At 44.2% G+C, this 26831-nt stretch overlaps 1 protein-coding gene across 1 annotated transcript in view; it reads left to right on the forward strand.

The window, feature by feature from the left end:
• The window catches only part of ST6GALNAC2 (ST6 N-acetylgalactosaminide alpha-2,6-sialyltransferase 2), a 32239-nt gene extending 25446 nt beyond the window's left edge, over positions 1-6793 (forward strand). Inside the window, exons 5-10 of the mRNA XM_035104555.2 lie at positions 932-1097; positions 1413-1551; positions 1763-1866; positions 3351-3434; positions 4823-4922; positions 5553-6793. Coding sequence (XP_034960446.1) covers positions 932-1097; positions 1413-1551; positions 1763-1866; positions 3351-3434; positions 4823-4922; positions 5553-5720 — 761 coding nt within the window. The 3' untranslated portion in view covers positions 5721-6793. The remainder of the gene's footprint in view (positions 1-931; positions 1098-1412; positions 1552-1762; positions 1867-3350; positions 3435-4822; positions 4923-5552) is intronic.
• The last annotated feature ends 20038 nt before the right edge of the window (positions 6794-26831 follow it).

A 26831-nucleotide genomic window follows, 5' to 3' on the forward strand; every position in this document is an offset into this window, starting at 1 on the left:
TCCACAGGGAGGGAGCCACTACCAAGAAGGCCCTCTGCCTGGTTCCCTGTAACCTCGCTTCTCGCAGTGAGGGAACCGCCAGAAGGCCCTCGGAGCCGGACCTCGGTGTCCTGGCTCTACTAGGGTGAGACCCACTTTATGTCCTACTTTCGTGTTTCATGTTGGTGGGACAGGTGGTAGTGAGAGGAACCCACATTTTATGTGGGTTCCCCACCCTTGCCTTAGATGGTGGTGTGTATTACTTCAAAATGGACACCCACTATGATGCATTTGAAGGCTTCTCCTGCTAAGTGGGGCCCTGTGCCTTCTGCCCACATAGTCCTGCCCTGACAGTACCACTGTGAGGAAAGAGTGGGGAGCTCCATCTGGAAGAAGGGGGAAGAGAAGGAACAAAGGCACCTCAAACACCTCAAACAAACGCTTCATCTCTATTATCTGCAGGAGTTCGAGCTACCACAAAATGAGTTATTCAAAACAATGACTCAAAAAGCCATTAATCAACTTGCTGCAGTTCTCAATTGATTCATCATGAACTCACCGATTTTGAACAAAAGAACCCCCACCCCAAAAGCTGCTTTATGCTGGGGAAATAAGTAAGCAATGTTTTATTTGGGGGAGATAGCGTTAAGACATCCTCAACATACTATGTATATTAAGCTGTTCCAAAATTCAATTCATGGATGCTTCAGGGCTCTGTGGAAGTCAAACAGATCAGAAGCTCCTTATGTTCAATTCCCTGATGTAGTGCACGCTAAACAAACTAGCTCGTATCATCTGTTTTGAACTAGTTGGTTTTTGAGATTCATAGTTACTTCTGTATCCACTTTGCCCAAAGTGGTTGGCAGCAAAGAATGAAACAAGCAGACATTGGGGTGGCAGAGAAGGAACACATCCATCAGCCTGATGTGCATCTATGTGTTCTGATTGGCAGCAATTGCATCCACCGTGCAGCTCCTCAATGACTCCACCAGCAGTAGGCTCTTCAGCAAGACCGGGCTACCAGATGGCTGCAGCCGCTGTGCTGTGGTTGGGAACGGTGGGATTCTGAATGGCTCTCGTCAAGGCAAGGAGATAGATGCTCATGACTTCGTCTTCAGGTACAATGGGGTCAGCATTCCCTCCAAATCCAATTTGCGGATGGGTATAGATCAGGCATCCCCAAACTCAGCCCTCCAGATGTTTGGGGACTACAACTCCCATCATCCCTAGCTAACAGGACTAGTGGTCAGGGATGATGGGAATTGTAGTCCCAAATCATCTGGAGGGCCGAGTCTGGGGATGCCTGGTATAGATGTTAAAAGCTTCCCCCAAACCCCTGTCGGAGAGCTTGCCAAACAAAAATAAAATATTGAATCGGTTATTTCTTCTGGTTAACACCTATGTATGTCTGAAAAGATCTTTTCCCCTTACAGGCTTAATGGGGCCGTGATCAAAGGCTTCGAGGAAGATGTTGGGACGAAAATCTCCTTCTATGGTTTCACAGTAAACACCATGAAGAATTCCCTCATTGCTTATGCAGAATATGGCTTCACGCAGATACCACAGGGCAAGGTACATACATCAGTAATCTTATCTGTTCTTCAAAGGGGAAGAGTGGGAATGGAAAACCAGGAGCCAGGAATGGATGGAGCATCTGGAAAAGATTCTATATATGACTGGCTGACACCCTGGAACCCATACAGCAACATTTTGTTGTAGGTGCCACGTGTAATTCTTAAATTTCTCTTCTGTGTTTTGCATTCCTCCCCTGTTTTTGCTTCAGGACATCCGCTACATTTTCATCCCCTCGGATCTACGAGATTATATCATGCTGAAATCCGCCATATTGGGCACCCCGGTCCCAGAGGGGTATGACAAGGGCGATGAGTAAGTAGATGCTCCTTGTGTGCTTCTCTGTCCTTGCATTCAGTTCTCCTGGAGACACCCAGAGCAGATTCAGCTAGGAACATCAGCCGCTGTCAGTTCTTAGTGTTGACATCCCTTTGGTCACATTTTTGCACTCTGCTTTCTGTTCAGCCTTAATATCTCTGTGCTTCCAGTTCCTACTGAGGCAGCTCAGGCTGGCAAGCTACCAGACCCCATTGCTAAAAATGATCGCTTTATCTTGTTCTCGCAAAATCACACTTCTGGGGATCGTAGTGCAGTTGTAACGCATCTCCCTGCAACTGTAGATGTGCTTCCTCCAGTCCTTCAGTCTTCAGTGATGCCAGGCCTATTTTTCAGGCATTCGACTCACAGTTGAAGGGAATTTGCAAGCAGGAATCAAGGCTGCACTGAATTAGGTATCTTCGCATCCAGCGAAGTGGGGAGGGAGTTGTTGCAGGTACAGGATTCTACATAATGTAGAACCTCAGTTGCTCATGGTTCCTGATTGTGTGAGGGTGGGGTTCCAGGTCACATGGAAGCCTGTAGACACATGATAGCTCCCTCCTTTCAGATGTTTGCACAATATGTGTAGATGACAGTGGGAGGTGCTACCCAACGCAGCCTCACTTCCAGAACACCCAACCAGAGCTATTGTATCATGAGATTTTATTCTATGTCATGTGGAAGTCCCAAGTCAGTGGTGTGACACTGGTCTTGCAGAGTTCTCATAAGCACTGAAGAATCTTTTGAAGTTTCATGGAAACTGTTGGGAGGAAGCTCGAGTGATCTCATGCTTTCTCTTTCGATGCTTTGTAAGAGTCATGTGTCTAGGGGGTGCAAGGACACATGGCGAGATGCTTGCCTCCAAACGAGAAGCACGAGGTCTTCCTTTGCACAAGCATGGATTGCAAGCCTGTGGCTGGAGCTTACCTTTTATTTTACCTTTCCGGTTCCTTTTCTGCAATTGCCTGCAATTTTCTAACCTCTCTCTCATCTCTCTCTGTGTTTCTCTCACACACAAAAATATCCCTTGATTGCTTTAAAAGCTCTGACTGCCAATATTGCAAGCTTAATCCCTCCCACGTTCCCTGAACTCTTCGTGATCTAAGAGGGGCAAGCACTGGGTAGGCTGGAAGCTTGAGGCATGCAGGGAGATGGAAGGTTTTCAGCACCATTTAAGTAGCTCAACCTCTGGACAGCAGGTGGAATGGCAGGGGGAAGGAGGTATACGCAGAAATCCCTTCTCCTGGACCTCCTCCAGCAGCAGGTGCATTTGGATTTCCTGTTCCAGATTTCTGGAGAGTTATTTAATTTTACGCCATCCATTTTTAGTATTTTTATTGGGCATCGTGGTGCTTCACAAATGGTACAATTTTTCTGCTTCATGTGCCGTATTGTTTTTCTCCCCCGGTCACGGGATCAGTTGAGAGCTGTCTAATTGTTGTCATGCAACAAAACTATTTCTATTTGATCTACTTCCACAGGCCACAACAATATTTTGGATCTGAGGCATCTGACGGAAAGTTCAAGTTGCTGCACCCTGAATTTGTGCACTACCTAACAGAGAGGTAATGTTTTGAGACTTTGAACACCACAGCAAAGCCTGGTTTTTTTTTTAGCACTGTTGGTGGAGCACAAATCCCATTATCCTTGTGTACTGGCCATGTTGGAGCTGGGGTTGATGGGGGCTGGAGTCCAGCAACATCTGGAGATCTATGGCTTTCCCACCCTTAATATATTCAGTGGGCGATATCTAACTTAAGTCATGCTAAGAGTAGGTCCCTTGAAATCAGTAGACATAAGCACATTGATTTCAGTGGGTCCACTCTGAGTATTACTTGTATCATGTCAGTGGGAGTAAGGGGAACCCACATTTTATCACATAAAACACATCCGGGGTGGGAACCTTTTCAGCTCAGTGGGCTAGATCCTGAGCTGTCTGCAAGCCCCACTTTCAGCAGGGATTGGCCACATTCCAGAGATCCTGAGTGGAAACTCGGGAATGTAGCCGATTCTAGCTTGGCTTGAAGTCACCTTCAGTCAGCTAATCACCATCGTGCCTGCCTTTGGCAGGGATTGGCTTCACTCTGGAGTGCAGATTGGGAGTTTCTGAGTGGGAAGAATCCCAGTGGGGGTTGCGTTTGGAACCAAATTGAAAAGACGTGGGTACAATTCCCCACTTATCAGGGAGCAATTGAACTTGCACTTGAAGGCTCCTGAACCAACTCCTTTGCACTCGTTCCTTTACTGGCCCAGCAGCTGACGTCATCTGCGGGTGGGTGTAGCTTTGGGGAAATTAGGCCAAATTAGGACCCTGCCAGGCCTAACTAGGCAAGCAGGCCAGAGATTCCCCCACCACTGACCATCTGTTTGTTTGCATGTTTTTATTATTATTCAATATATATACCTCCCTTTATCAAAAGATCTCAGGGGAGGGGGTTGTACAACATTAGAAACAAATTACCAAACATCAATGATAAAAATATAATAAAAACATAGTAAGAAGCATACTGACAGACAGCCTAAAAGTAAAATAATCGTAACAATAACAGTCCTCTTCCCCTACACTTGTACATACATATGTAGTAGAATTCTGATTGCCCTTCTTTGTTGGTGGTGTTTGAATCTCTGGCTGTCGGAAAGGACAGAGGGAACCATGAATCACTGAGTAATTTGAGTGGAAGACTGATACACAATTTCTGGGGATTTGTGAAGGAATCTTGCCTTTCATTCCATTTTGTATCATGTGAGAGCCAGTACCAACGGGCAAAAATTCCCTGTGTGTGGAATGCTAGCATGTCAGGGAGAAGAACAGGCTGGACATTTGAAACCTTTCTGATTGCCAGATTCTTATATGGCCCATTATTCACACCTGACACAGCCAGTTGGTTAAAGACTTCTTCTTTTTTGTTAATAGCCCATAAACTTCCCTCCTGTGCCCCTATTCTATTTACAGGTTTTTAAGGTCAGAAATAATAAACAGTCAGTTTGGACATCTCTACATGCCCAGCACTGGAGCCCTGATGCTTCTAACAGCTCTTCATACCTGTGATCAGGTAAGAGTCTTTATACTGTTAACTTTTCCGGCACCTGATAAACTCAGCATCAAGGGGTGGAGATCAAAGACTAGTTGTGACAGTGACTTCACACTGTGTGGAAAGTGGCGAAGGTGATTCTCGCACACCTAGCGCCAACGGGGAACACAATCCATTTTCCTCCCAACAAGATGTGCTTGTTCCTCTTGCAGCTAGAACCTCTGTATCTCTGCCTGGAGAAAGGGGGCAACTTTCATGGGTCTTCTGAAAGTGCAAGCACACTGTTAGGTGCCAAGTAATAATAATTATTATTATTTTATTATTTACCCATTTGACTGGTTTGCCCCAAGCAATCTGGGCAGCGTCCAGCAGAATATAAAAACATAAAATGCCAAACCGTAAAAACTTCCTGATTCAGGGCTGCCTTCAGAAGTTGTGTAGTTCTTTATCTCCTTGACATCTGATGGGAGAGCGACTACCCAGAAGACCCTGTGCTTGGCTCCCTGTCAACTCACTTCTCGCAGTGAGGGAACCACCAGAAGGCGCTGTGCGTGGCAAGGGTGGGGTGGCAGACAGAGCCTGGGAGGTTGGGCCTCAGGTCCACACCCATCCCTAAGTCGTCGTCCTCCTCTGCTTCTCCCCCTCCCACAGGTCAGTGCCTATGGTTTCATCACCGACAACTACAGGGCATTCTCCGACCACTACTTTGAGCAGGAGAAGAAGCCATTGGTCTTCTATGCCAACCACGATATGCTGCTGGAAGCTGAGCTGTGGAAGAGTCTGCACCGGACTGGCATCATGAAGCTGTATCAACGGTGAAGGCAGCTTGGGCGCATGGGCATGGAAAGGGAGAGGGCAGCTCCACCTGATCTCCATCCTTCAGGTGGATCCTGGGCAGCCCTTCCTCTATTTTAGGTCAGCAGCGAAACTGAAAAGCCGCAGCTTCCAAATGTGCCAAAGGAAGTCCTGCACCAGCCAGCCAGGGGAGAAATCATCTCCATGGGATATGACAAAGAGCAAATTGCACTGTACTAATCCGTTCGAGAAGGAAGGCCCAGCGAAGTTGGGAGCTGCGACAGCACAGTCACAATCCTGCTGTGACAATGCGGCAACAATCCCCAGCTCTGCAAGCGCCTCTCACACTTCCGGTGATGTTTCCGTCCGGCATTCTGCTGCGGCTTCTGCTCAGAGGCAAGGCGCGGCTTGGTCTTCCTGGAACACTGGCCCCACCTTACAAAATGGCTGTTCTTGAAGTCGCCCCACTCTTTGCCTCTTCCTGTTAGGAGCTGCCTGGCAATACTCACTGTGAAATGGGGCACAAGGGCTGGAGCACACTTGTGTTTGCCATGGCCTCGGTGAAGCCACAAATCTTTGCTCCGTAACGCGGTGGGAGCCCGTGGCACTCAGAACAGCTCTCCTGTTCAGGAAAAAAAAGCCCTACACAACAGGCATTGAGTTCATGCAATGTTATTGGCCTACATTAACGGACAGTACTGTGAAATAGGAACCTGCAAGGGGATTTTTTAAGAAGCAGTTGCGGGCAAGAATGATTGGATCTTCCCCCTTTCACACAGGGTAGTGTTCTTGCACTGCTCAGGCTACCAGCTACGTTCTTCATGTGGGTGCTGAGCATACACACTCCACTCGCCAGTGTCTTGTTTTATTATATTCTCTCTTTTCCTCAGTGACACAGCCCAACTCCCTTTCCTAAAGCCTGCTTCCAAATTTCCTCCTCCAGTCTGGCTGTTTATTTTACGTTCCGGGCAGATCACGCAAAAAATCTCCTCTGTTAGTTGAAGAGATGGGAAGAGCTGTCACTGGTAAATTCGTCCCAAAGTCAGCACTGGACAAAAGAGCCAGGCAGCGTTTTTGTGTTTACAGGAAGATCTCCATCACGGTGAAATGCTACAGCTCAACCACCCACACTCCTGAGCACCAGCTCTGTCTCTTGGACCCCTTTCAAGTGGGCCAGGGCTGGCCTAGTTAGCTGCCTCGCAAGAGTTCCCCCTGGTTTTGTGCGGAAGCAGGGATAAGCAGGGAAATTATAGCATTGCTATGGAGCCGTCCCTCCCCTGTGGGTAAGGTGCAAGGCTGCATGTCTAACTCTCCGGTTAAAATAAATGAATAATGCTGTGCCAAGAAAAGTTTAATTCAGTGCATTTGGGACTGTTTCTGTAAGCTGGGTTTCTCTCAGGGACTGACAGTGAAGACAACTGTAAAGGCAACAATACAGTGGAACCTCGGTTTATGAACGCCTCGGTTTACGAATTTTCGGTTTACGAACGCCGTGGACCCATCTGGAATGGATTAATTCACTTTCCATTACTTTCAATGGGAAAGTTCGCTTCAGTTTATGAACGCTTCAGTTTATGAACAGACTTCCGGAACCAATTACACCCACGCTTCGGGTTAAGTACGCTTAAGGTTGAGTACTCCGCGGACCCGTCTGGAACGGATTAATCCACTTTCCATTACTTTCAATGGGAAAGTTTGCTTCAGATTATGAATGCTTCAGTTGAAGTACTCCGCGGACCGTCTGGAACAGATTAATCCACTTTCCATTACTTTCAATGGGAAAGTTCGCTTCAGTTTATGAATGCTTCAGTTTATGAACAGACTTCCGGAACCAATTGTGTTCATAAACCGAGGTACCACTGTACACGCAAAAATGTCTAACAGAGTAGAGACTGCTTATTAACGTGTTGTATTTAAATGTAAATACAAAGGCGTGCACATACGATGACAGAGGCAAGATGATCCTCGTAATAAAGCCACAATCCATTGATATTTCTGTGTCTGTGTGGTGTAAGATTCCTTATGTGGGGTGAAGAAGTCCAAGCAGGGAAGTCTTTGCAATGCTGTCAATCAAGGAAAATCCGGCTACAAAGATAACGAAAGAGGTCTGACGGCAACATTGCATAACTACCAACAATCTGTCTTTTACTTTACTGCTGACCTGAATCAAGTTGTTCAGGCCCTATCAAAGTGTCAAAGAAAACCTCTTTGTGGCTGCAGCTTGGTTCAGAAAATGTTGCAGGTGGTGGGAAAGTTCTGCTCCAGTGTTCTTCTCCTTCTTTGAAGCTTAAGGAACAATATTATATTGTTAATTTGTTTTGGCATAGGGTTACATCTGCTAAAAATTTATTTTGAAAAAAATTGCGTAATTCACGAATTGCTAACCTTTGCGTAAATTGTGCTTCTTCTTACCAAGGAGCTTCCATTATGCTCCAACTTTGGCTTCTGAAATTTCACCAGAGCCACGTTTACTGTAGCATTGGCAAGAAACACATTTTTAGAAGGAAGGAGGAAGGAGGCCTGTCTTAGAACCGTTCCCCCTAGTTTTCTACTGATAGGGAGACACTTATACAAGTCAAATAAATAAATACCAGTAAATAAAATACTGTGCAAGAGAACATTCAAAAAGAACACCTCCTACCTGAACTATGAAGCTGGAGGAGTCCATGAAGCGGAGAACAGGACAGATGATCAAGATAGGGAATGCTAAATTTCTTAACCTGTAAATCAGGTGTCAGGAACCTTTTGGCCCGCCACATGGTGCTGAACCACAACTTCCATCAGGGAAGGGGTTGGGACTTGTAGTTCAGCAGCATGTGGAGAACCAAGGGGTATCCACCCTTGCTGTAATGTAGGGTTTCGCAAACTTGGGTCTCCAGCTGTTGTTGGACTACAACTCCCATCAATCCCCAGCTAGCAGGACCAGTGGTCAGGGATGATGGGGACTGTAGTCCAAAAACAGCTGGAGACCCCAGGTTTGGGAAATCGTGCTGTAAAGCATGATGCCCAGCATATTCATTAAGGATTACTGTGTTGGTACACAGAGCAACATAAGATTTCACACCAGGGCAATTCCGGGCCAAATCAGATGTTGCAGATATAAAGTGGGGCCAGAGGTGTTGTTCAAAGTACTGCATGAGCCTGAATCCTCTCCATCACCTCAAACTAAACAGTTCCTCCCTAGCTGTTTTTCCTCAAGGATCTCCAAGACTGGCAGTAACTACTGATGGATGAGAACAGCAGAGGGGAATGCAGCCTCTTTGCGCTTTAAATGGTGTTTCATAGGAAATTGTCACGGCAACGTGTAGCATGAAAGCAAACTTGGGACTTCCTGTTTCCTCCGGTCTTCCTGTTTCCTCCGCTGACCGGGAAGGAGCGCGGGTAAGCTCTGCGGAGAAACCCCGAGCTTTGCAAAGGCAAAAAAAGAGGTTTTTGCTAGGGCTGTGCAAACCTCCAAACCCAGGGATAAAATCCTTGGGGTCTAAGAGTCTTACAGCGTTCTAGCGACTCTCCGGCTCGAAAACCAGCTCCTTTTTTGCAGGAGTTGGAGGGAGCGGGATTGAAGTCGCGAACGCCGAGATTCATCGTGCCTTGCAAAGCGCTGCCACAAGCTCCACGGAAGAGCGGAGAAGCACCCCCAAACCCGGAGTTTCCTAAGGTTGGGGCAAAGAGACGAACAGACAGACACGAGAAGGGGCAAACCAACCCCCCCCTCCAAGGGAAACAAAGGTACAAGCTCAAAGGGGATCTACCGGAGGCTGCTAGCTAAAATGGCGCTGGGCGTGGAGTTACGAGGGAGGTAAAGAGAGATAGAATCAGCGGAGCAGTTTTTTACAAGCCAACGGCGACGGGAGTGAAAAACACGTTTCGTGGGTTGCCACAGGAGAAGATTAAAGTCTAGAATATAAAAGGGGGGAAATCCCCAGTAAATATCCCCATCCTGAACTTTACTAAACAGAGGGACTTACTTTTATTAAGTTTATCTCTCCTTGCATCTATTAAGCGGAGGAACCCATCCTTTCTAGCCCTTTCCAGCTTCCTTTGGGGTTGGAATGAGCGGGGCGAATGCAGTTGGGACGACACTGAGCGTGGATAAGGCAAAAGGGTATGACACACTCTCAAACCGGAGCGCTAACAATTTGGGATACATATTAACATAAGACTGATACTGGGAAGTAGACTCCTGTAATAGAGATGACTGTGAGTACACTGTATCTAATTTGAGATCGAAAAGGAGAGGTAATGGACCCTGAAAGTAACTATTAGAGAGAGACCAGTGGGTTAAGGCTGTTATAGACTGTCACAGAGGCGAATTATTATTGAGTGGAAAGACTTGGTGCTAGAAACATCCTAATAAAGTGACTGGGCGGATAAGGGGCAAGTTTAAGACTCTAAGTGGCCCTTTCAATATTGGCTACAAATCCTGGTTACAAACTTTGCTACAAATTGCTACAAATTGAAACCTGCCACAGGAAACAAGCTACAAACAGACCCTAAAAGGCACTCCACCAAGCCAGAACTGCTTCTCTGAACTGCTACTTTGAACTGCTACTTTGAACTGCTGGGTGGCAATTGAACTAAAGCTCTGAATTGACCACTGAGAGAAAGCTCGGACTGGCCGACTCATTGGAAACGGGAGGGCAGATCAGCAAGTTTGAGGGAAGTGGGTTTAGAGGGATATATAACAAAGGGGAATTAAGATTTGAAGGGGATTGATTTTCATTTCATTTCTATTTCTTCATTGACGGGGCTGTGGCTGGAGTTGTGAATTGTGAATATTGTGTTTTTGGATTAGATGTAAGAGACACCTAGTGGCAAAAGGAGACATATATGCCGGTTTAGAACCAAGGACCATCAGTGGCAGAGAAACGTAACGTAAACATATTTAGAGAAACATTAGTCACTGTGCATCAAGAAATAGAGGTTAAAATTAAATTGGACTCAAAAATGCCGAACAGAGGAGGAAAAACACTAACAACTAGTGAAAGAAGAGGTTCAAAGCCAGAAGTAGAAGGGGAAGGAGACTTAGCTAAAATATTAATAGAGTTACGGGAAATTAGGAAGGAAATGAGAGAAAGTGAGAAAAATATCGAAGGGAAACTGGAAGGAATAGTAACAGAAATATCAGAAATATCAGGCCAAATGAAAGAAATGAATAACAAGATTAATACAGTGGAAGAACAGACAAAGCGGGTTCAAAAAGAGGTGAGGGAGAATAAGAGAGAGGGGGAGCAAATGAAGACTAAATTTGAACAGATGGAAGAAAAACAAGAAGCCTTGCTGGATAATTTGGCAATGCTAGAACTAGCGCAGAGGGCGAATAATTTAAAAATACGAGGCATGGTTGAAACAAAAGGAGAAAACCTAAGAGGAAAATTGACTAAGGAAATAGCTACATTATTAGACATTAAGGAAGAAGAAGAGGCAGAATACTTGATAACAAATGCTTTTAGAATTAGAAACAAGCAAATGCAAGGAAGGTCCAAAAAATACCCCGGGGACTGTTTGATCACTGTGAACTCGATACAGGCCAGAGATGAAATAATGAGAAAAAGTAGAGAGAGTAAATGGAACATAGAGGGAAAACCAGTAATCGTCTTTAGAGACATCCCAAACCGGCTGTTGCGCAAAAGGAATGCCTTTAAGGAACTGACGAGAAACCTGACAGAAAATAATATTAGGTTTAGATGGGAATATCCAGTGGGGGTGACCTTTTACTATAAAGAGAAGAAGTTTACTATTGAGACAGCACATGAAATGTTAAAATTTGGGAGGAAATATAAGGAACTGGGGAAGATCACAGGAGTGGAAGAGGAACCAGAGGAAGAAAACCAGGAGCAAGATCAGGATCAAGAGTTAAACCAGGAGGAATACTAAATTGGAGGATATATAATAAAGATATTTAATTTAATAAACAAAATGACTCTTAAATTAATTTCGTGGAATATTAATGGTATGAACGAGAAATCTAAAAGACATAAAATCGCCCATATATTAGAGAAACAAAATGCAGATATAATCTGCCTACAAGAAACTCACATAGTTAAAAGACATAATAGGGTATTGAAAAACAAGAAGTTGGGGAAAGAATTTACATCCTCAGACACCCAGAAAAAGAGAGGGGTAGTTATCTACGTAAAAGACAAGTATGAAGCAAAACAAATTTTTAAAGACAATGAAGGCAGGATTCTAGGAGTACAGATTGAAATAGAAGGGCAGAAACTGATGGTTGTGGGGGTGTACGCCCCTAACGACGCAAAAGTAGATTTTTATAAGAAACTAGATAAAATCTTGGAGGAATATATGGAACATAAGATCATTTTAGCTGGAGACTTTAATGGAGTAACATCCATAGAGCTGGACAAATCAACCAAAAAGAAAACAAATATTAGACAGGGGAAATTGCCAACCTCATTTGATTCACTAATAAAAAATAATGAGCTGGTGGACATATGGAGGTGGAAAAATCCGAAAGAAAAAGACTTTACATTCTTCTCGCAACAGTTTCAGAGTTGGAGCAGGATAGATCACATTTGGGTACCAAAAGAGCTAACAACTAAGGTAATTAAAACGGAAATAATGCCAAAAACTATATCAGACCATAGAGCAGTACTATTAGAATGGAAGATTAAAGAAATAAAAGCATTTAGATGGAACAAAGGTACAGACATCAAAGTAGTGTGGGACGCCAGTAAGGCGTTCATGCGGGGTCTCCTAATACAACAAAATTGTATCCGTAAGAGAGAAAAAGAAAGGAATAAAGAAATCATCCTAACAAAAATCAAGGAGACTGAAAAGAAATTGGCAAAAAAACCGCAGGACGAGAAATTAAAAGAAATATATAATATGCTGCAAACACAATTCGAGGGGCTAATTAGTCAAGAGATAGAATGGAAAATAAACATTTTAAAACAGAAGAGTTTTGAATTTGGCAATAAGACTGGAAAGTGGCTCGCCTGGCAATTGAAAAAAAGAAGATCGCAAAACATCATAAACAAAATTACCCAAAACGACAAAACATTAGACAGTCAGAAGGAGATAAAAAAGGCATTTCTTAAATTCTTTAGGGAATTATATAAAGCACCGAAACCAGACATGGGGAAGATCACAGCTTATTTAGAAGATCATAAATTAAATAAGATCCCGCAGGAATTGGCAGCTCAACTAGAAAAACCAATAGATGAAGAGGAAATTTTAGAAGCTATTAAAAAAGGTAAGGAGGGGAAGGCCCCAGGGCCTGATGGCTTGACAATAAAATACTATAAAAAACTCCAACAACAAATTGTACCACCTATGAAAGAAATAATGAATAATATAATGAAAGAGAGCCAATTACCTAAAACATGGCAAGAGGCCTATATTACACTAATTCATAAAGAAGGGACAGATCCATCCAATGTTAAAAATTACAGGCCAATATCTCTGTTGAACACAGACTATAAAATTTTTGCAAATATACTGGCACAGAGACTTAAAAGAATATTGAACCAACAAATCCACTTAGATCAACAAGGTTTCCTACCCGGACGACAACTTAGAGAGAACATGAGAAACGTCCTAAACATAATAGATTACTTGGACGTCAAAATTAATAAACACGCAGCCCTTATTTTCATCGATGCCGAGAAGGCATTCGATAATGTCATATGGTGCTTTATGAAAAAGAACTTGGAGGTGATGGGGATAGGAAAGAGTTTTATGAACTGTGTGGAGGCAATATATAAAGAACAACAAGCCAAAATTATTATAAATAACGATTTGACTGAAGCATTCTGTATCTCGAAAGGTACGAGGCAGGGCTGCCCGCTCTCGCCCCTACTATTTATAGCCACACTAGAAGTTCTATTACAGAAAATAAGAAAAACAGAAAATATAATAGGAATTAAGCACGGAATAAGAGAATACAAATTAAAGGCCTTCGCTGACGATATAGTCTTAACGTTGCAAGATCCACAAACTTCATTAAAGGAGGCCTTAAGAGTAATAGAAGAGTATGGGGCGCTAGCGGGTTTGAAACTGAATAGAAATAAGACAAAAATGATGGTAAAAAATTTGAGTAGTACACAAACAGACCAGTTGCAACTAGAAACAGGAATAACGGCAGTTAAAAAAGCAAAATATCTAGGTATCTGGTTGTCACCAAAAAACTCAACTCTTTTTATAGACAATTATATACCAACATGGAAGGAAGTGAAATCTAGTTTGGAAACGTGGAATAAATTGAATCTATCATGGTGTGGCAGAATGGCAGCCGTAAAGATGTCAATCTTGCCAAAATTACTTTTCCTGTTCCAAACAATCCCCATTATCTCAGGCACAATACAATTTAAGGAATGGCAAAGGATAATCTCAAGGTTCATATGGCAGGGGAAGAAGCCCAGGGTAAAATTTAAAATACTAACGGACAAAAAAGAAAGGGGCGGCTTCTCCTTACCGGATCTTGGTCTGTATTATGAATCAGCCTGTATTTTATGGTTAATGGACTGGATAAAACTAGAGAATGTAGAACTACTCGATCTTGAAGGCTTTCAAAACCGATTTGGCTGGCACGCATACTTGTGGTGCGACAAGGCACAAGTTCATAGAGGCTTTTCACAACATACCATAAAGAAACCACTGCTGGAAGTCTGGCTGAGGTATAGGGAGTGGTTTGAAAGGAAGACTCCAGGGTGGTTATCGATGCAAGAGGCCCTATCGGTGAAGAAGTTAAATATGGAGAGGACTTGGTTGAAATACAGGGACATAATAACAGCAGAGGACGATACTTTTAAGATGAGGACATACGAAGAGTTAAAAGACAAACTACAAGGATGGTGGGAATACCAACAGATCTATAGCTCATTTGTAAAGGATAGAAGAGTAAAAGGGTTTGAGCAATCAAAGACAATATTGGAGGAATTAGCTATGGATAATAATACGAAAAAGCTATCAAAAATCTACGAATTTTTACTTGAGTGGAAGACCAAGGATGAACAAACCAAATCCGTAATGATTAAATGGGCTATAGACTTAGGATACAACATCAACTATGTAGAATGGCAGAAATTATGGAATGTGAGAATAAAATTTACAGCCTGTACATCATTGAAAGAAAATCTATACAAAATGATGTACAGGTGGTATTTCACACCAATGAAATTGTTCAAATTGTTTAAAACTGGGGATAAAAAATGCTGGAAGTGTGGTACCCAAGAGGGCGATTTTATACATATGTGGTGGAAATGCCAAAAGGTAAAGAATTATTGGGAGAACATATATAACGAAATAAAAAAGATCTTAAGATATACAATAAAGAAGAAGCCAGAGGCCTTTCTCTTAGGAATGGTGGGAGAAGATGTAGAGAAAAATGACATAAAACTTTTCCTCTACGCAACAACTGGAGCGAGAATGATCTTAGCCCAGGTATGGAAGCAGGACAAAATCCCTACAATAGAGGATTGGCGTAAAAAGATGGTGGAGTACATGCAAGTAGCTAGACTAACATCAAAAATAAGACATCAAGATAACGAAACGTATGAAAGAGAATGGGGAAATTTTTTGAAATATATGGATAGGATATTAACATCATAAGGAGCTCAGCAAAATGAACATAATCTCATAACCATGGCTTAAATTTCTTTATTGGCACTCAGGTAGAATAATAAATACAATGTATTGGACAATAAGACAAACTTACAAATGCATAGAGTATATAAACTGGATTGACACAAACATGGAAAGAAAATTGAGTACAGATGTGAAGAAATTAATAATAATGGAACTAGGATCATAAACATAAAGAAAGACAAACCGCGCAAATGTAAAGTAGTCTATAAAAAAGGCAAACAAAGGCAGAGTGGAAGTCATATTTTAATTTATGTATTATTATGTGATTTACAGTTAATGTGGTTTTTTTTTTCCCTCCCTTTTCCCCCCTTTCCCCCCCTTTTTATCTTCTTTTTCCTTTTTCTTTTTTTCCCCTTTCTTTTCCCCTTTCCCTCTCCCCTTTTTTCTCCTTTTATTTACTGCTGGAAAATAATGTTATGGAAAATTTGACACAAGTGAAATGTATTCAGCTGTAAATATGTAAAGTAAATAAAGATTATTATCTAAAAAAAAAAGAAAGCAAACTTGGGACAATTTCACGACAAAAGTGTGCTTAGTTCCTTGGGTCACTTGTTGATGCCATCAGAGAAGGCAGGTTTGAGGACTGGAATGAAAGAGAGCGGATGTGTGATAAATGGTTTAAAAAGCCAACAGTGCTTCTAAGGTGTTCCATTAATTTCATACGCAGAGCTGCACACTCGCCTTCAGTATACATGTGTTAACAGGGAATGCTCAAATCTTGTCTCATGGGAATGCCGACACCACCAGATGAATTTTGTAAGTGAAAACGTGCATTGCCTCACTTTTTCAATACAGTGGTACCTCGGTTTACAAACACAATTGGTTCCGGAAATCTGTACTTAACTTGAAGCGTACTTGACCTGAAGCGAAATTTTCCATTGAAAGTAATGGAAAGGGGATTAATCTGTTCCAGACGGGTCCACGGAGTACTCAACCTGAAGCATACTTAACCCGAGGTATGAGTGTAATTGGTTCCGGAAGTCCGTACTTAACCTGAAGCGTACTTAACCTGAAGCGAACTTTCCCATTGAAAGTAATGGAAAGTGGATTAATCCATTCCAGATGGGTCCGCGGAGTACTTAAACTGAAAATACTCAAACCGAGGCGTATTTAAACCGAGGTATGACTGTACATATCCCTTCCTGTTGATGACAAGTCACATTCAGGTAACCAGCAACACGCCAGCAGCACACCTCTTGAGTTTTCGGGCATCCACAACATTTGTGTAGGACGACCTGCTGTTCTCATGCTGGCATTTGCCAGCTTGGTCAGTGGCCTTGCTTAGCACTAAGGAAGGCCAGTGACGCCAGAGGCAGCAACTGAGGATGCAGCCCTTCTAGAAAGGGGGCGCCTTGACCCTTTGACTTCCCGTCCCTCTGGCACAATGGGGTAAGATTCCCTCTCCAGCTAATTAAGCCACAATTAGCAACCAAGAAGCAAAGAAAGCGGGCTTATTGACACCAGTTAACCTTGCAGGCCTCCCACTGGTGTTTGTAAGATAATTAAGTGTAAATAGCAACCAAGAGATCAGCATCGGGTCAGTTTTGTTCTGCGGGGAAAGTTACAGTGGCTAGTGACAGACGGAGGGTTGCAGGCGCACAATGGGGGGAAGGTGGAGTGTAATCCGAAACATTTTCCCACTTTGTATAATTGCATAAATGTTGAATGATCTTTTCTCCTTTGTGTCTTCCTTTTGTCGTGTGGGCGTGAGGTGGGGGGAAATAGCAGTAGGGGGAGAAATGGAGCAAGTGATGCTGGTTGCGTAAAAAGCAGGACCAAGCTGGTGCAGAGGATGGGTGGGGATGGGAGAAGAGAACAAACTGTTTTAAACCGTGTGCATTTGGGGAATGAGTGGCAGCCTCGGCAGAAGAGGCGTCATGATGACATGCCACCTGTTCCATGAGATTCCATGAAAAGACAGATAAACACCCCAGTGCTTTTGACAGACTACCTCAACTGTGCAGCAAATACTCTCCTCATAGGTGTAATAGAGGCCCTCATGCACTCCTGAGAGCATAACAACAGCTGATAAGTGACCAGCCTATGGACCAGAAATTTCCAGGTTCAAATCTTGCTTGTTATGGACACACCATTTGCCAAAGGCAAGTCACTCCCCTGCGATGCAACTGAGCTCACTTGAATGCTTGTTGTAAGGATTCTAGATTCGTTGGACTGGTCATGTTGTGCGGATGCTTGATGATCGTCTTCCAAAGCAACTACTCTATTCCAAACTTAAAAACGGAAAGCGTAATGCTGGTGGCCAACGAAAGAGGTTTAAAGACTGTCTCAAGGCAAATATTTAAGAAATGTAGTATAAACACTGACAACTGGGAAACCCTGGCCTGCGAGCACTCCAGTTGGAGAACAGCCTTTACCAAAGGTGTCATGGGCTTTGAAGACACTCGATCTCAGGACGCAAGGGAGAAACATGCCAAGAGGAAGGCACGCTTGGCAAATCCACACCGTGATCAACTCCCGCCCGGTAACCAATGTCCCCACTGTGGAAGAATGTGCAGATCCAGAATTGATCTCCACAGTCACTTACGGACTCATTGTTAAAACCGTGTTTATGGAAGACAATCTTACTTGGATACGAGTGATCGCCAAAGAAGAAGAAGAAGAGATAGATTTATGTAAAATGCCCCAACGCTTCACATATAGGATGGAATGTGAAGTGCTGAGTAGAAGTACCGTAGCAGCAGTTATCAACAGGATCAGCAGCAGAGGTAGCACCTTTTTCTCCCAAGAGCCTTGTTCTCATTTCCACTTCCTCTGCTTTACGGAATCATATTTGGTGCAGCACTGCAAACTGAAACCCCAGTTAATGCTGCACACTGTGTCCCTATAGGTCAGATGGTATGTGAAGCAGGATTTCCAGCATCGAGCCAATTCATAAATGAAATTGGTGCCTCTGGTTAGCTAAGGCAATGGTGCTTTTGTTGTTTTTTGTTTTGTTTTTTAAAAGGTAGTAAGTTACCAATGTTCCAAAAACAAAACAAATATTCAGAACTATTGCTTTAGTAGTCTGCAAATCTGATTAACCCCACTATTCTGGGAGTAAGCCATTCAATAGGACTTCTAAGTAGTCATTTAGCCTTGTAAAGGTAAAGGGACCCTTGACTATTAGGTCCAGTCGTGACCGACTCTGGGGTTGTGGCGCTCATCTCGCGTTATTAGCCGAGGGAGCTGGCGTACAGCTTCCAGGTCATCACATGGAAATACCGTTTACCTTCCCACTGTAGCGGTACCTATTTATCCACTTGCACTTTGAGGTGCTTTCGAACTGCTAGGTTGGCAGGAGCTGGGACTGAGCAACAGGAGCTCACCCCGTCATGGGGATTCGAACCGCTGACCTTCTGATCAGCAAGCCCTAGGCTCTGTGGTTTAACCCACAGTGCCACCCACGGCCCACTTAGCATTGTAGTGTAACTTAAACATTCAGTTTCCTACCTTCAACCACATAAGATTTCTTTAATAGGGCTGTAGCCCAAATATGACGTAATACTTCAAGAGTTTACATTGGAACTAGCCCAGTTAGCAAGACCCAAAATCTGCTTGGAGAGTTGAAGGGCCTCTTGCACAGGATGCAACAGCAAGCCCACACTTGCCATTGAACAGGTATACACCGAAGGTAAGGATGCAGGTGGCATTGTGGTCTAAAACACAGCGCTTCTTGGGCTTGCCGAACAGAAGGTTGGCGGTTGGGATCCCCGTGACGACAGCTTTTACCTTGGGTTTTAACAGGTTTAATAGGTTTTATTGGTAACCATATTTGTAATGTATGCAAATAAAGTTTGATTTGATTTGATCCCCGTGACGGGATGAGCTCCCATTGCTCTACCTCAGCTCCTGCCAACCTAGCATTTTGAAAGCAAAGCAGGGCAAGTAGATAAATAGGTACTGCTGCAGCAGGAAGGTAAACGGCGTTTCCGTGTGCTCTGGTTTGCGTCACGGTGTTCCGTTGCACCAGAAGCAGTTTAGTCCTGCTGGCCACGACCCAGAAAGCTGTCTGCGGACAAACACTGGCTCCCTCGGCCTGCAAAGCAAGATGAGTGCCACAACCCCATAGTCACCTTTGACTGGACTTAATCATCCAGGGGTCCTTTACCATGGAGCCACAGCCAACGCTGCAGTACCCTTTCCAGAGGCATTCGCGTGCTGCTTTTACAGCATGTTTTGTGTACACCAAACAAAATATAATGAGCAACTCTTAAGGTGAAAGTTGAGAGTGGGTATGTATAAACACAGGTGAAATGGAAGGTCGAGAAGGAAGAAATACCTGAGAGGAAATGTCAGAAGTAACCATTAAGGAAGAGGAAAACCCCTACCTGTGCAGACTTTGTACACAGGTGACAGGAGGTGACCCAGGCAAGACACAAATCCAGGTTTTCAGCCAAAGCTGGAATTGCAAGCGAACACCGCAGGGCAGTTTGGGTCAGCTGAACTCAACAAATACACCTGTACCAAATTTAAGTGTTGCCAGTGGGACCTCACCCCATTATACTGCTGCCACATCAAAGCAACTCTTCAAATGGATGCTGAAGTGTGTGGTCCAATTCCGCCACAATAGGAAGTCAGAACTTTTTTCCATCAGACACGTGTGTTTTCTTTTTTTGGGGGGGGGGACATGCTTTGTGGAGATTTTGTAATGGGCCAGTAAGTCCCAAACTGAACCTTTGGCAGTGCTAAGAGTATCTGAATATTTCCTTCATACTGTAGGAAACCTGACGGCACCCAACCATCAGTGCAACCCTGTATACCCTGGTAAATGTAAAGGGACCCCCCAACCATTAGGCCCACCCTGACTCCGAAGCAATTCCCTGTGTTCAACAGCACTGACTCCCAAGAAAGTGTACACACAGGATCACAGCACTTGGAAGCAGTTTGCTGACCATGGCCATGTTTACTGAATCTTCTGTGGTTTCCAAAATCAAGGTCTTTTTAAATGTAGAAATTGGCCCATCATAGGGAAGCAGTTCTAGATCGGAGGAAACAAGTAGCCTTCATGGTTACGTGACTAACATTTATCTTTCATGTGAATAAGGGAAACTCCACGACACAGCTGAAGCCCAAGTTCTTTTGCCAACTACCCTCCCTCTTTACAATCAAGGAACAGAAGCAAAGGATGATGCTGGTTATGCTTCATGGCAAAACACACCATCCCGATTAAGGTTTCTCTTGTTCCATGTTGAAATCCAAATAATTTCTTGACAGGTGTGTTTGACCATTGTGTTTAGTCAAATAAAAAGCAGGCTCTGACAGCAACAAACCAGCAAGATACACAATGCTTATAACAGGCTGGGCTGGGGCTCAGTGACAGAGCCTTGCATGCAGAAGGTCCAGGGTTCAATCCCTTCCATCTCCAGGAAGGACTTGAGATGACTTCATCTGAGAGCTACAATGCGGGGCTAGATAGACCAATGGTTTGACTCAGCAAAGGGCAGCTTCCTATGTTCCCATGTGTATTTCTGGGACACTCTGCACCGTCTACAAGATACCTCCCAGCTGGGAGGCTACACAGGGTGCTTCCAGATGGATGCCTATTTAAGTACGGGTACTGCTAACACAAGGGACGCAGGTGGCGCTATGGGTTAAGCCACAGAGCCTAGGGCTTGCCGATCAGAAGGTCGGCGGTTCAAATCCCCATGACGGGGTGAGCTCCCGTTGCTTGGTCCCAGCTCCTGCCAACATAGCAGTTCAAAAGCACGTCAAAGTGCAAGTAGATAAATAGGTACCGCTACAGCAGGAAGGTAAACGGTGTTTCCGTGCACTGCTCTGGTTCCCCAGGAGCGGCTTTGTCATGCTGGCCACATGACCTGGAAGCTGTACGCCGACTCCCTCGGCCAATAACACGAGATGAGCACCGCAACCCCAGAGTCATCCGCAACTGGACCTAATGGTCAGGGGTCCCTTTACCTTTACTGCTAACACATGCACTTCTACAGCATCCACCTAGCACTGCATCAAAATGGCAAACTGTTGCCAACAATGTATTTATAGAATCCTAGAATTGCAGTATTATTTGCAATATCTGAATGACCTTGTTGCAGTATTAAATACCTATCGGGAAGCACCCCATGTCAGTTGTGTACCCTGTTGCCCATTAACAGAATCCATGCATCTGTTTGAGAAACAAATGGGGATGCAGTCAGGCTCACACCCTGAGCAATGACCTCTTCAAATGCATCTCCGATTTATCACATAGATGATACAAGTTACACTTCTTTAGGCTACAAATATGGTAAATTTGCAAAAACTGGCTATGTTGACTCTTGTGCATTAAGCAGTTTTAGTAAAATTATCTAGGAGGAAAGAAGGCTGCAACCTCCTGTCAAACATCTGACCACTGGGACACTGGACCACACGAACAGTTTCAAATGATCCAAAGCTTGTCCTAGCAGTCCTATAGGGCTTTGGTGGGGCAGCTCCTTTTGAATCTAAGAAGCAGAATGGCACTGCCTTTATGGAGTTTTATGAAAAGACAGTAAACCATCAAAAAATGTATGAGGCAATACTGACAACTTTGAGCAGATGTTCACAGATATGCTTTGTACATATCCTGCAAAACCCTTTTAAAAAAACCTGTTTTGTAGGATGCAGCTTTGTAAAGAATGCCTACTTCCCCAATCGGCACTGTTTAAAGCAAGCATTGTGCAACTTCCAAAAGTCATGCCTTCCCCCAGTGAATCCTGGGGCCTGTAGTTTGTGAAGGGTGCTCAAAATTGTTAGGAGACACCCTTTCCCATCACAAAACAACTTTGTTACCAACTATCCTACTTCCTGCTCCCCTGCAATTAGAAATATAGCTCATGCCTTAAGAGTTTGAGACTTAACCCCAGAATCGTGGGTTCGAGCCCCACATTGGGCAAAAGATTCCTGCATTGCAGGGGGGTTGGACTAGAGGATCCTTGTGGTCCCTTCCAACTTCATAATTCTATTGTTCCAGAAAAAAATGGCTCTACTTTAGGCTGTCCTAGGAAGAAGGGGATCTAGTATGGCCTTCCCACCATAGAGTAGTGGGAAACAAGCCTTGCCTTCTGGCAAGGTGCAAGACCAAACATTTGTTCTGTCTCTCATCAGTGGTTCTTGCCTGCATCAAACTAGGAGGAACTGATCCAGAAAGAGTTGACAGCCTGAACTTCCTTCTTTGATAAAGCAACCAGATATAGCATTCTTGACAAACTGTTGGCACTGTATGAATGTTAAACCAGCAGAAGCAGATGAAGACTGTAAAATGTAAGTATAAACTCTAGGAAGTGTTAACTGTTCCACATAATCTCTTGCTATCAAAAGCAGGGGCAAGTGGGTGGCTTGAGTCTGGCAAACATATTTTGTTCACATGTAACAGGGAGTATCACTTTCCTGACCGCTCCTTGTGCCCAAAACTGAGTGATTTTAGGGTTCAAAACAGTGGTCTTCTGTGTTCCTAGGAGGGTCTATCAATGTTCTTCTATTCATTAGAGGTACCTCGGTTTAAGTACACAATTGGTTCCGGAAGTCTGTACTTAACCTGAAGCGTACTTTCCCATTGAAAGTAATGGAAAGTGGATTAATCCGTTCCAGACGGGTCCGCGGAGTACTTAAACTGAAAGTATTCAAACCGAAGCGTACTTAAACCGAGGTCTGACTGCACTGTAATAAGTGGATAAAGTTCCCTTAAGCTCACTTGTCTGCCCATATCCATCTTCCCCAGCATCGTGCAGCCACAGAGGAGTGTGGGGTATTTTCTTGGGAGCACTTTGGCTAAGGGCTTGATCCAAACAGTGGGCACAGTGGGAAAGTGCCCCAGAGCCCTCTGCAATGTACAGGTTTGATGTGGATTCCCTCTGGCGAGGAAGCCTGAAGATCACTTGCCACGTTAACAGTTCTGATGCCTACCTTGCTATCAGTGTTAAGTTATTAAGGTTGAATTCCTATGCATATTCACCTGGAAGCGAGCACTATTGAGAACAGTAGGACTTACTTTTGAGTAAACATGCAAAGCTTGCTTTAGAGGGGGAAGAACTTCAGGGTTGAAAAACAAACATTACCTTTCTCACTTTTCCCCACAAGCATCACACCCCATGAGGTTGTTTTTTGTTGGGGGGGGGAGTTTTTATTATTGTTCTTATTTTACAGTGCAACCCCGGGTTACAAATGCTTCAGGTTACAAACTCCGCTAACCCAGAATACTTCTCTTTTTACAAGGATGTGGGAAAAGTGCATGGTTATCCCTTCCCCCATTTTATCCTCACAACATCCCTGTGAGGTAGCTTAACTTGAGAGGCAGTGACTGGCCCAAGGTCACCTGGTGAGCTTCATGGACTAGTCCAAACTTCTAAGTGCTCAGTTACGCTGGATACGCTACTTTAGAATCCATTGCTTCCTCCTTTAAGGCCTGGTTCACTACCAAGGCAGACTACACTTTTCCACCACTGATTATCAAGTTTGCTTTCTTGTTCAACGCAGGGAAACCCCTTCTGGGTGGCTCGGCACTTCCAGGCCCTTCTGCTTAAAAGCCAGCACCTATAAAAGGTATAAAACAGGGGTCAGCAACCTTTTTCAGCTGTGAGCTGGTCCACCATCCCTCAGACCATGTGGTGGGCCGGACTATATTTTGAAGGGGGAAAAAAATGAACAAATTCCTATGCCCCAGAAATAACCCAGAGATGCATTTTAAATAAAAGGACACATTCTACTCATGTAAAAACACGCTGATTCCCAGACCGTCTACGGGCCATATTGAGAAGGCGATTGGGCCACATCCGGCCCCTAGGTTGCATACCCCTGGTATAAAACGATGGCAGAGGACACGAATCAAAAATTGATGGCTCTGAAAGAATAAGGCTGGCAAAAGAGAACGAGGCCAGAATAGCTGTGTTGGAACCACTTGATCTCATGACCTCCAGCAGCTTGCAAGGTGAGACATAGAGGGCCCATGGGCAGCTGGGCAGAAATGATTCACCCCGTATCTCTGTGGCTGGGTTCCTTCCTTCCTTGGCAGCCAACAAAGCCCTTATGTATTATGTTCAGGGCAAACAAAAAGGCAGCCTTCTTCGACACATGGTGTAATACACTCTCCCTCAATGTTGACTGACTTACGTTAGTTTGATTTAGACACGTTCAAGGAGGCTAGGACTAGCAGCAGTTGTTTGCCAGGAAAACTAATTCAAATGTGAACAGGCAGCAAAGCAATAGCTTGCAGAGGACAGAGGAAGGCTACCCACATCTGCCATGAGCCTCTTGAAGCATCTCACTGGCTGCTGGTAGACTAGATGGGCCCTCGGTTCTGACCCAGCAAGGTTGCTTCTTATGTTCGTACCCCAGTCCAACCTCTGCTGCTACTGCAAGTGTTAATGTTGCTGCAGCCGCACTGTTCCGCCTCTTCAGTTGGGGGAAAGAGAAAACAGGTGGAGCAGCCAGCACCATCCTTATGGGCTGCTCATGCAAGGGCTGGAGATGTAACCAAATGCTTTGCTCCTAGTAAAATTGGAGTGGTGGGACAAAGCAAGGCATCCCCGCTGAAAACTGCTTATCACAACAGGCCGTTTAATTTCTACAACAGACTACTTGAGTACATTGTGTTACTAGCAGCACTTGGTCAAGCACTACATGATTTCAGGTCGAAAAGGAAACCAGAAAGGCTCCCCAGGTAGGGGGACAGGGGAGCTGCCAGAGATCAAGGACTGCTGCAAAGAAAGCTAATGGTATTTTCAGAGACCCACACAAAAGTCTAGTACAGTGGAACCTCGGTTTACGAACGCGATCTGTTCCACGGAGGCGTTCGCTCCCCGAAGGCACGCTTCTGCGCATGTGTGCAGATTGCGTCTGCGCATCCGACGCCGCGGAACTTGGATGTAAACACTTCCGGGTCCGCGGCGTTCGTAAACCGAGGTACCACTGTATTGAAATCTGAATGGGCAACACAGCCAAGGACTAAGAGCTGCAACAAATGTTAGCTATGAAATGGAGTCCTTCAACCAGTTATTTTCGGTCATGAAAACAGAATTAGTCCAGCTTACTTACCCATAAAAAAAATATAACTTCTCCATTCTTGAAATGCATTCTTCTTACAGTTGCGCCTGCAGCAAAATAGCAAAAGGTTTGGGGGTGTTCTTTGTTTTGTTTTTAAAAGAAGTCAACTCTACCCTTCCAAAATCACTAAATGGGGCTTGGACTGGAAATACATTTTTTCCCCTTTACATTCATATTTTCATTTTTACCTTGCTCCTCAGGTTTTTCATGCTCAATGTGAAAGAACGCCAAAACCCAGCAGTTTCTCAAAGCAGGCAGTAAAACCATAAAAAAAGCACTAAACATTAACAGCAAAACCAGAGCTAAATGGCCTCAAGGAACGTGTTGCTCTTTTTTTAAAATAAAAAACCGTTTCATCCTCAAACTATTTGCTTGTTACTTCCCTCAAACTATGTTTATGTCATATAGAAATTCTTCGGCATCCATGTTGCCCACAGACCTTCATCTGTCACTCTTTGACAGATGTTTTGTCACCCTCTCTGCGCCAACCTGAGTGTGACATGCTATTGCTTTGATGCTGTAAAGAGCGATCCAAAACTCCCTTACTAACTTGGCACCAGCTCTTCTTGCACCTTACAAAAGTATGTCTCCACTTGTATGGTGCATGTGGTCTATAAAGAGTTAACAGTGTTAGGCTTTATACCCCTGAACCAATTACACCCTCTAGTATAAACAGCCCTGAGAATATGCCAATAATGTGACATTTAAGACACCTACACATGGGACAACAAGAGCAACTATGTTCAGGGCATCATTGCAAGGCGTTTGCATCAGGCATGGCATTTGCGTTAACAAAACTGTCGCTCTTCCCTCTGCAAAGATGTGCACACAGAGGCTTCTACTCGCCCGCCTACTGCTGGGTGAGAGTCCTAACAGAAAGCTTGGCTGTTCTGCTTTGTATCCTGGGCTGATGGGCTTTTGTTATTCCCCAGGCAAATGTTCACTGCTCCTTTTTCACATAAGTGGGTGGGTGGGGGACAGAGAGAGAAAAGAAACAACAGCAATCATATCCCAAGAGGGAAGTTTTTTAAGAAGCAAAAAAACCAGGAACACACTGCTTACCAGGGCATTTGCAGTTAATGGAGAGGCAACGTTCCAAGGCAAAACAAGATATCCCTCTACTTCTGTCCTATAATATTATGGCTGAAGGGCTTGTATGATTCCAAGGAAGCTTCACCCTCTTGCAGGAAAAGACATCATTGCATGATGGAAAAACTGGTCTATGTTCTCTCCACCATTTTTTCGCCTCTTAGCTGTAACTCTAAAAGACCAGAGGGAATTAGGTGATCAACAAGGCCCCTTCGCCAATGAGAAAGCAACAACCGCTTGCTATATGCATAACTGTGGAAAGAGCGCTCCATACTTAAGTGTCGTGCCCACCCACCAATGCCACCCCTACCACCCTCCCCCAGGCATAAAGGACGCAAACTATGTTCAGGACACCCTGTGGCACCCTGACAACTTATCAGAAGGTTCACAGGGAGAGGATCAGTGATGGTGGAATGCCTACGCAGG

The sequence above is a fragment of the Zootoca vivipara genome, chromosome 2 (genome assembly GCF_963506605.1).
Source record: "Zootoca vivipara chromosome 2, rZooViv1.1, whole genome shotgun sequence".
Taxonomy (NCBI): domain Eukaryota; kingdom Metazoa; phylum Chordata; class Lepidosauria; order Squamata; family Lacertidae; genus Zootoca; species Zootoca vivipara.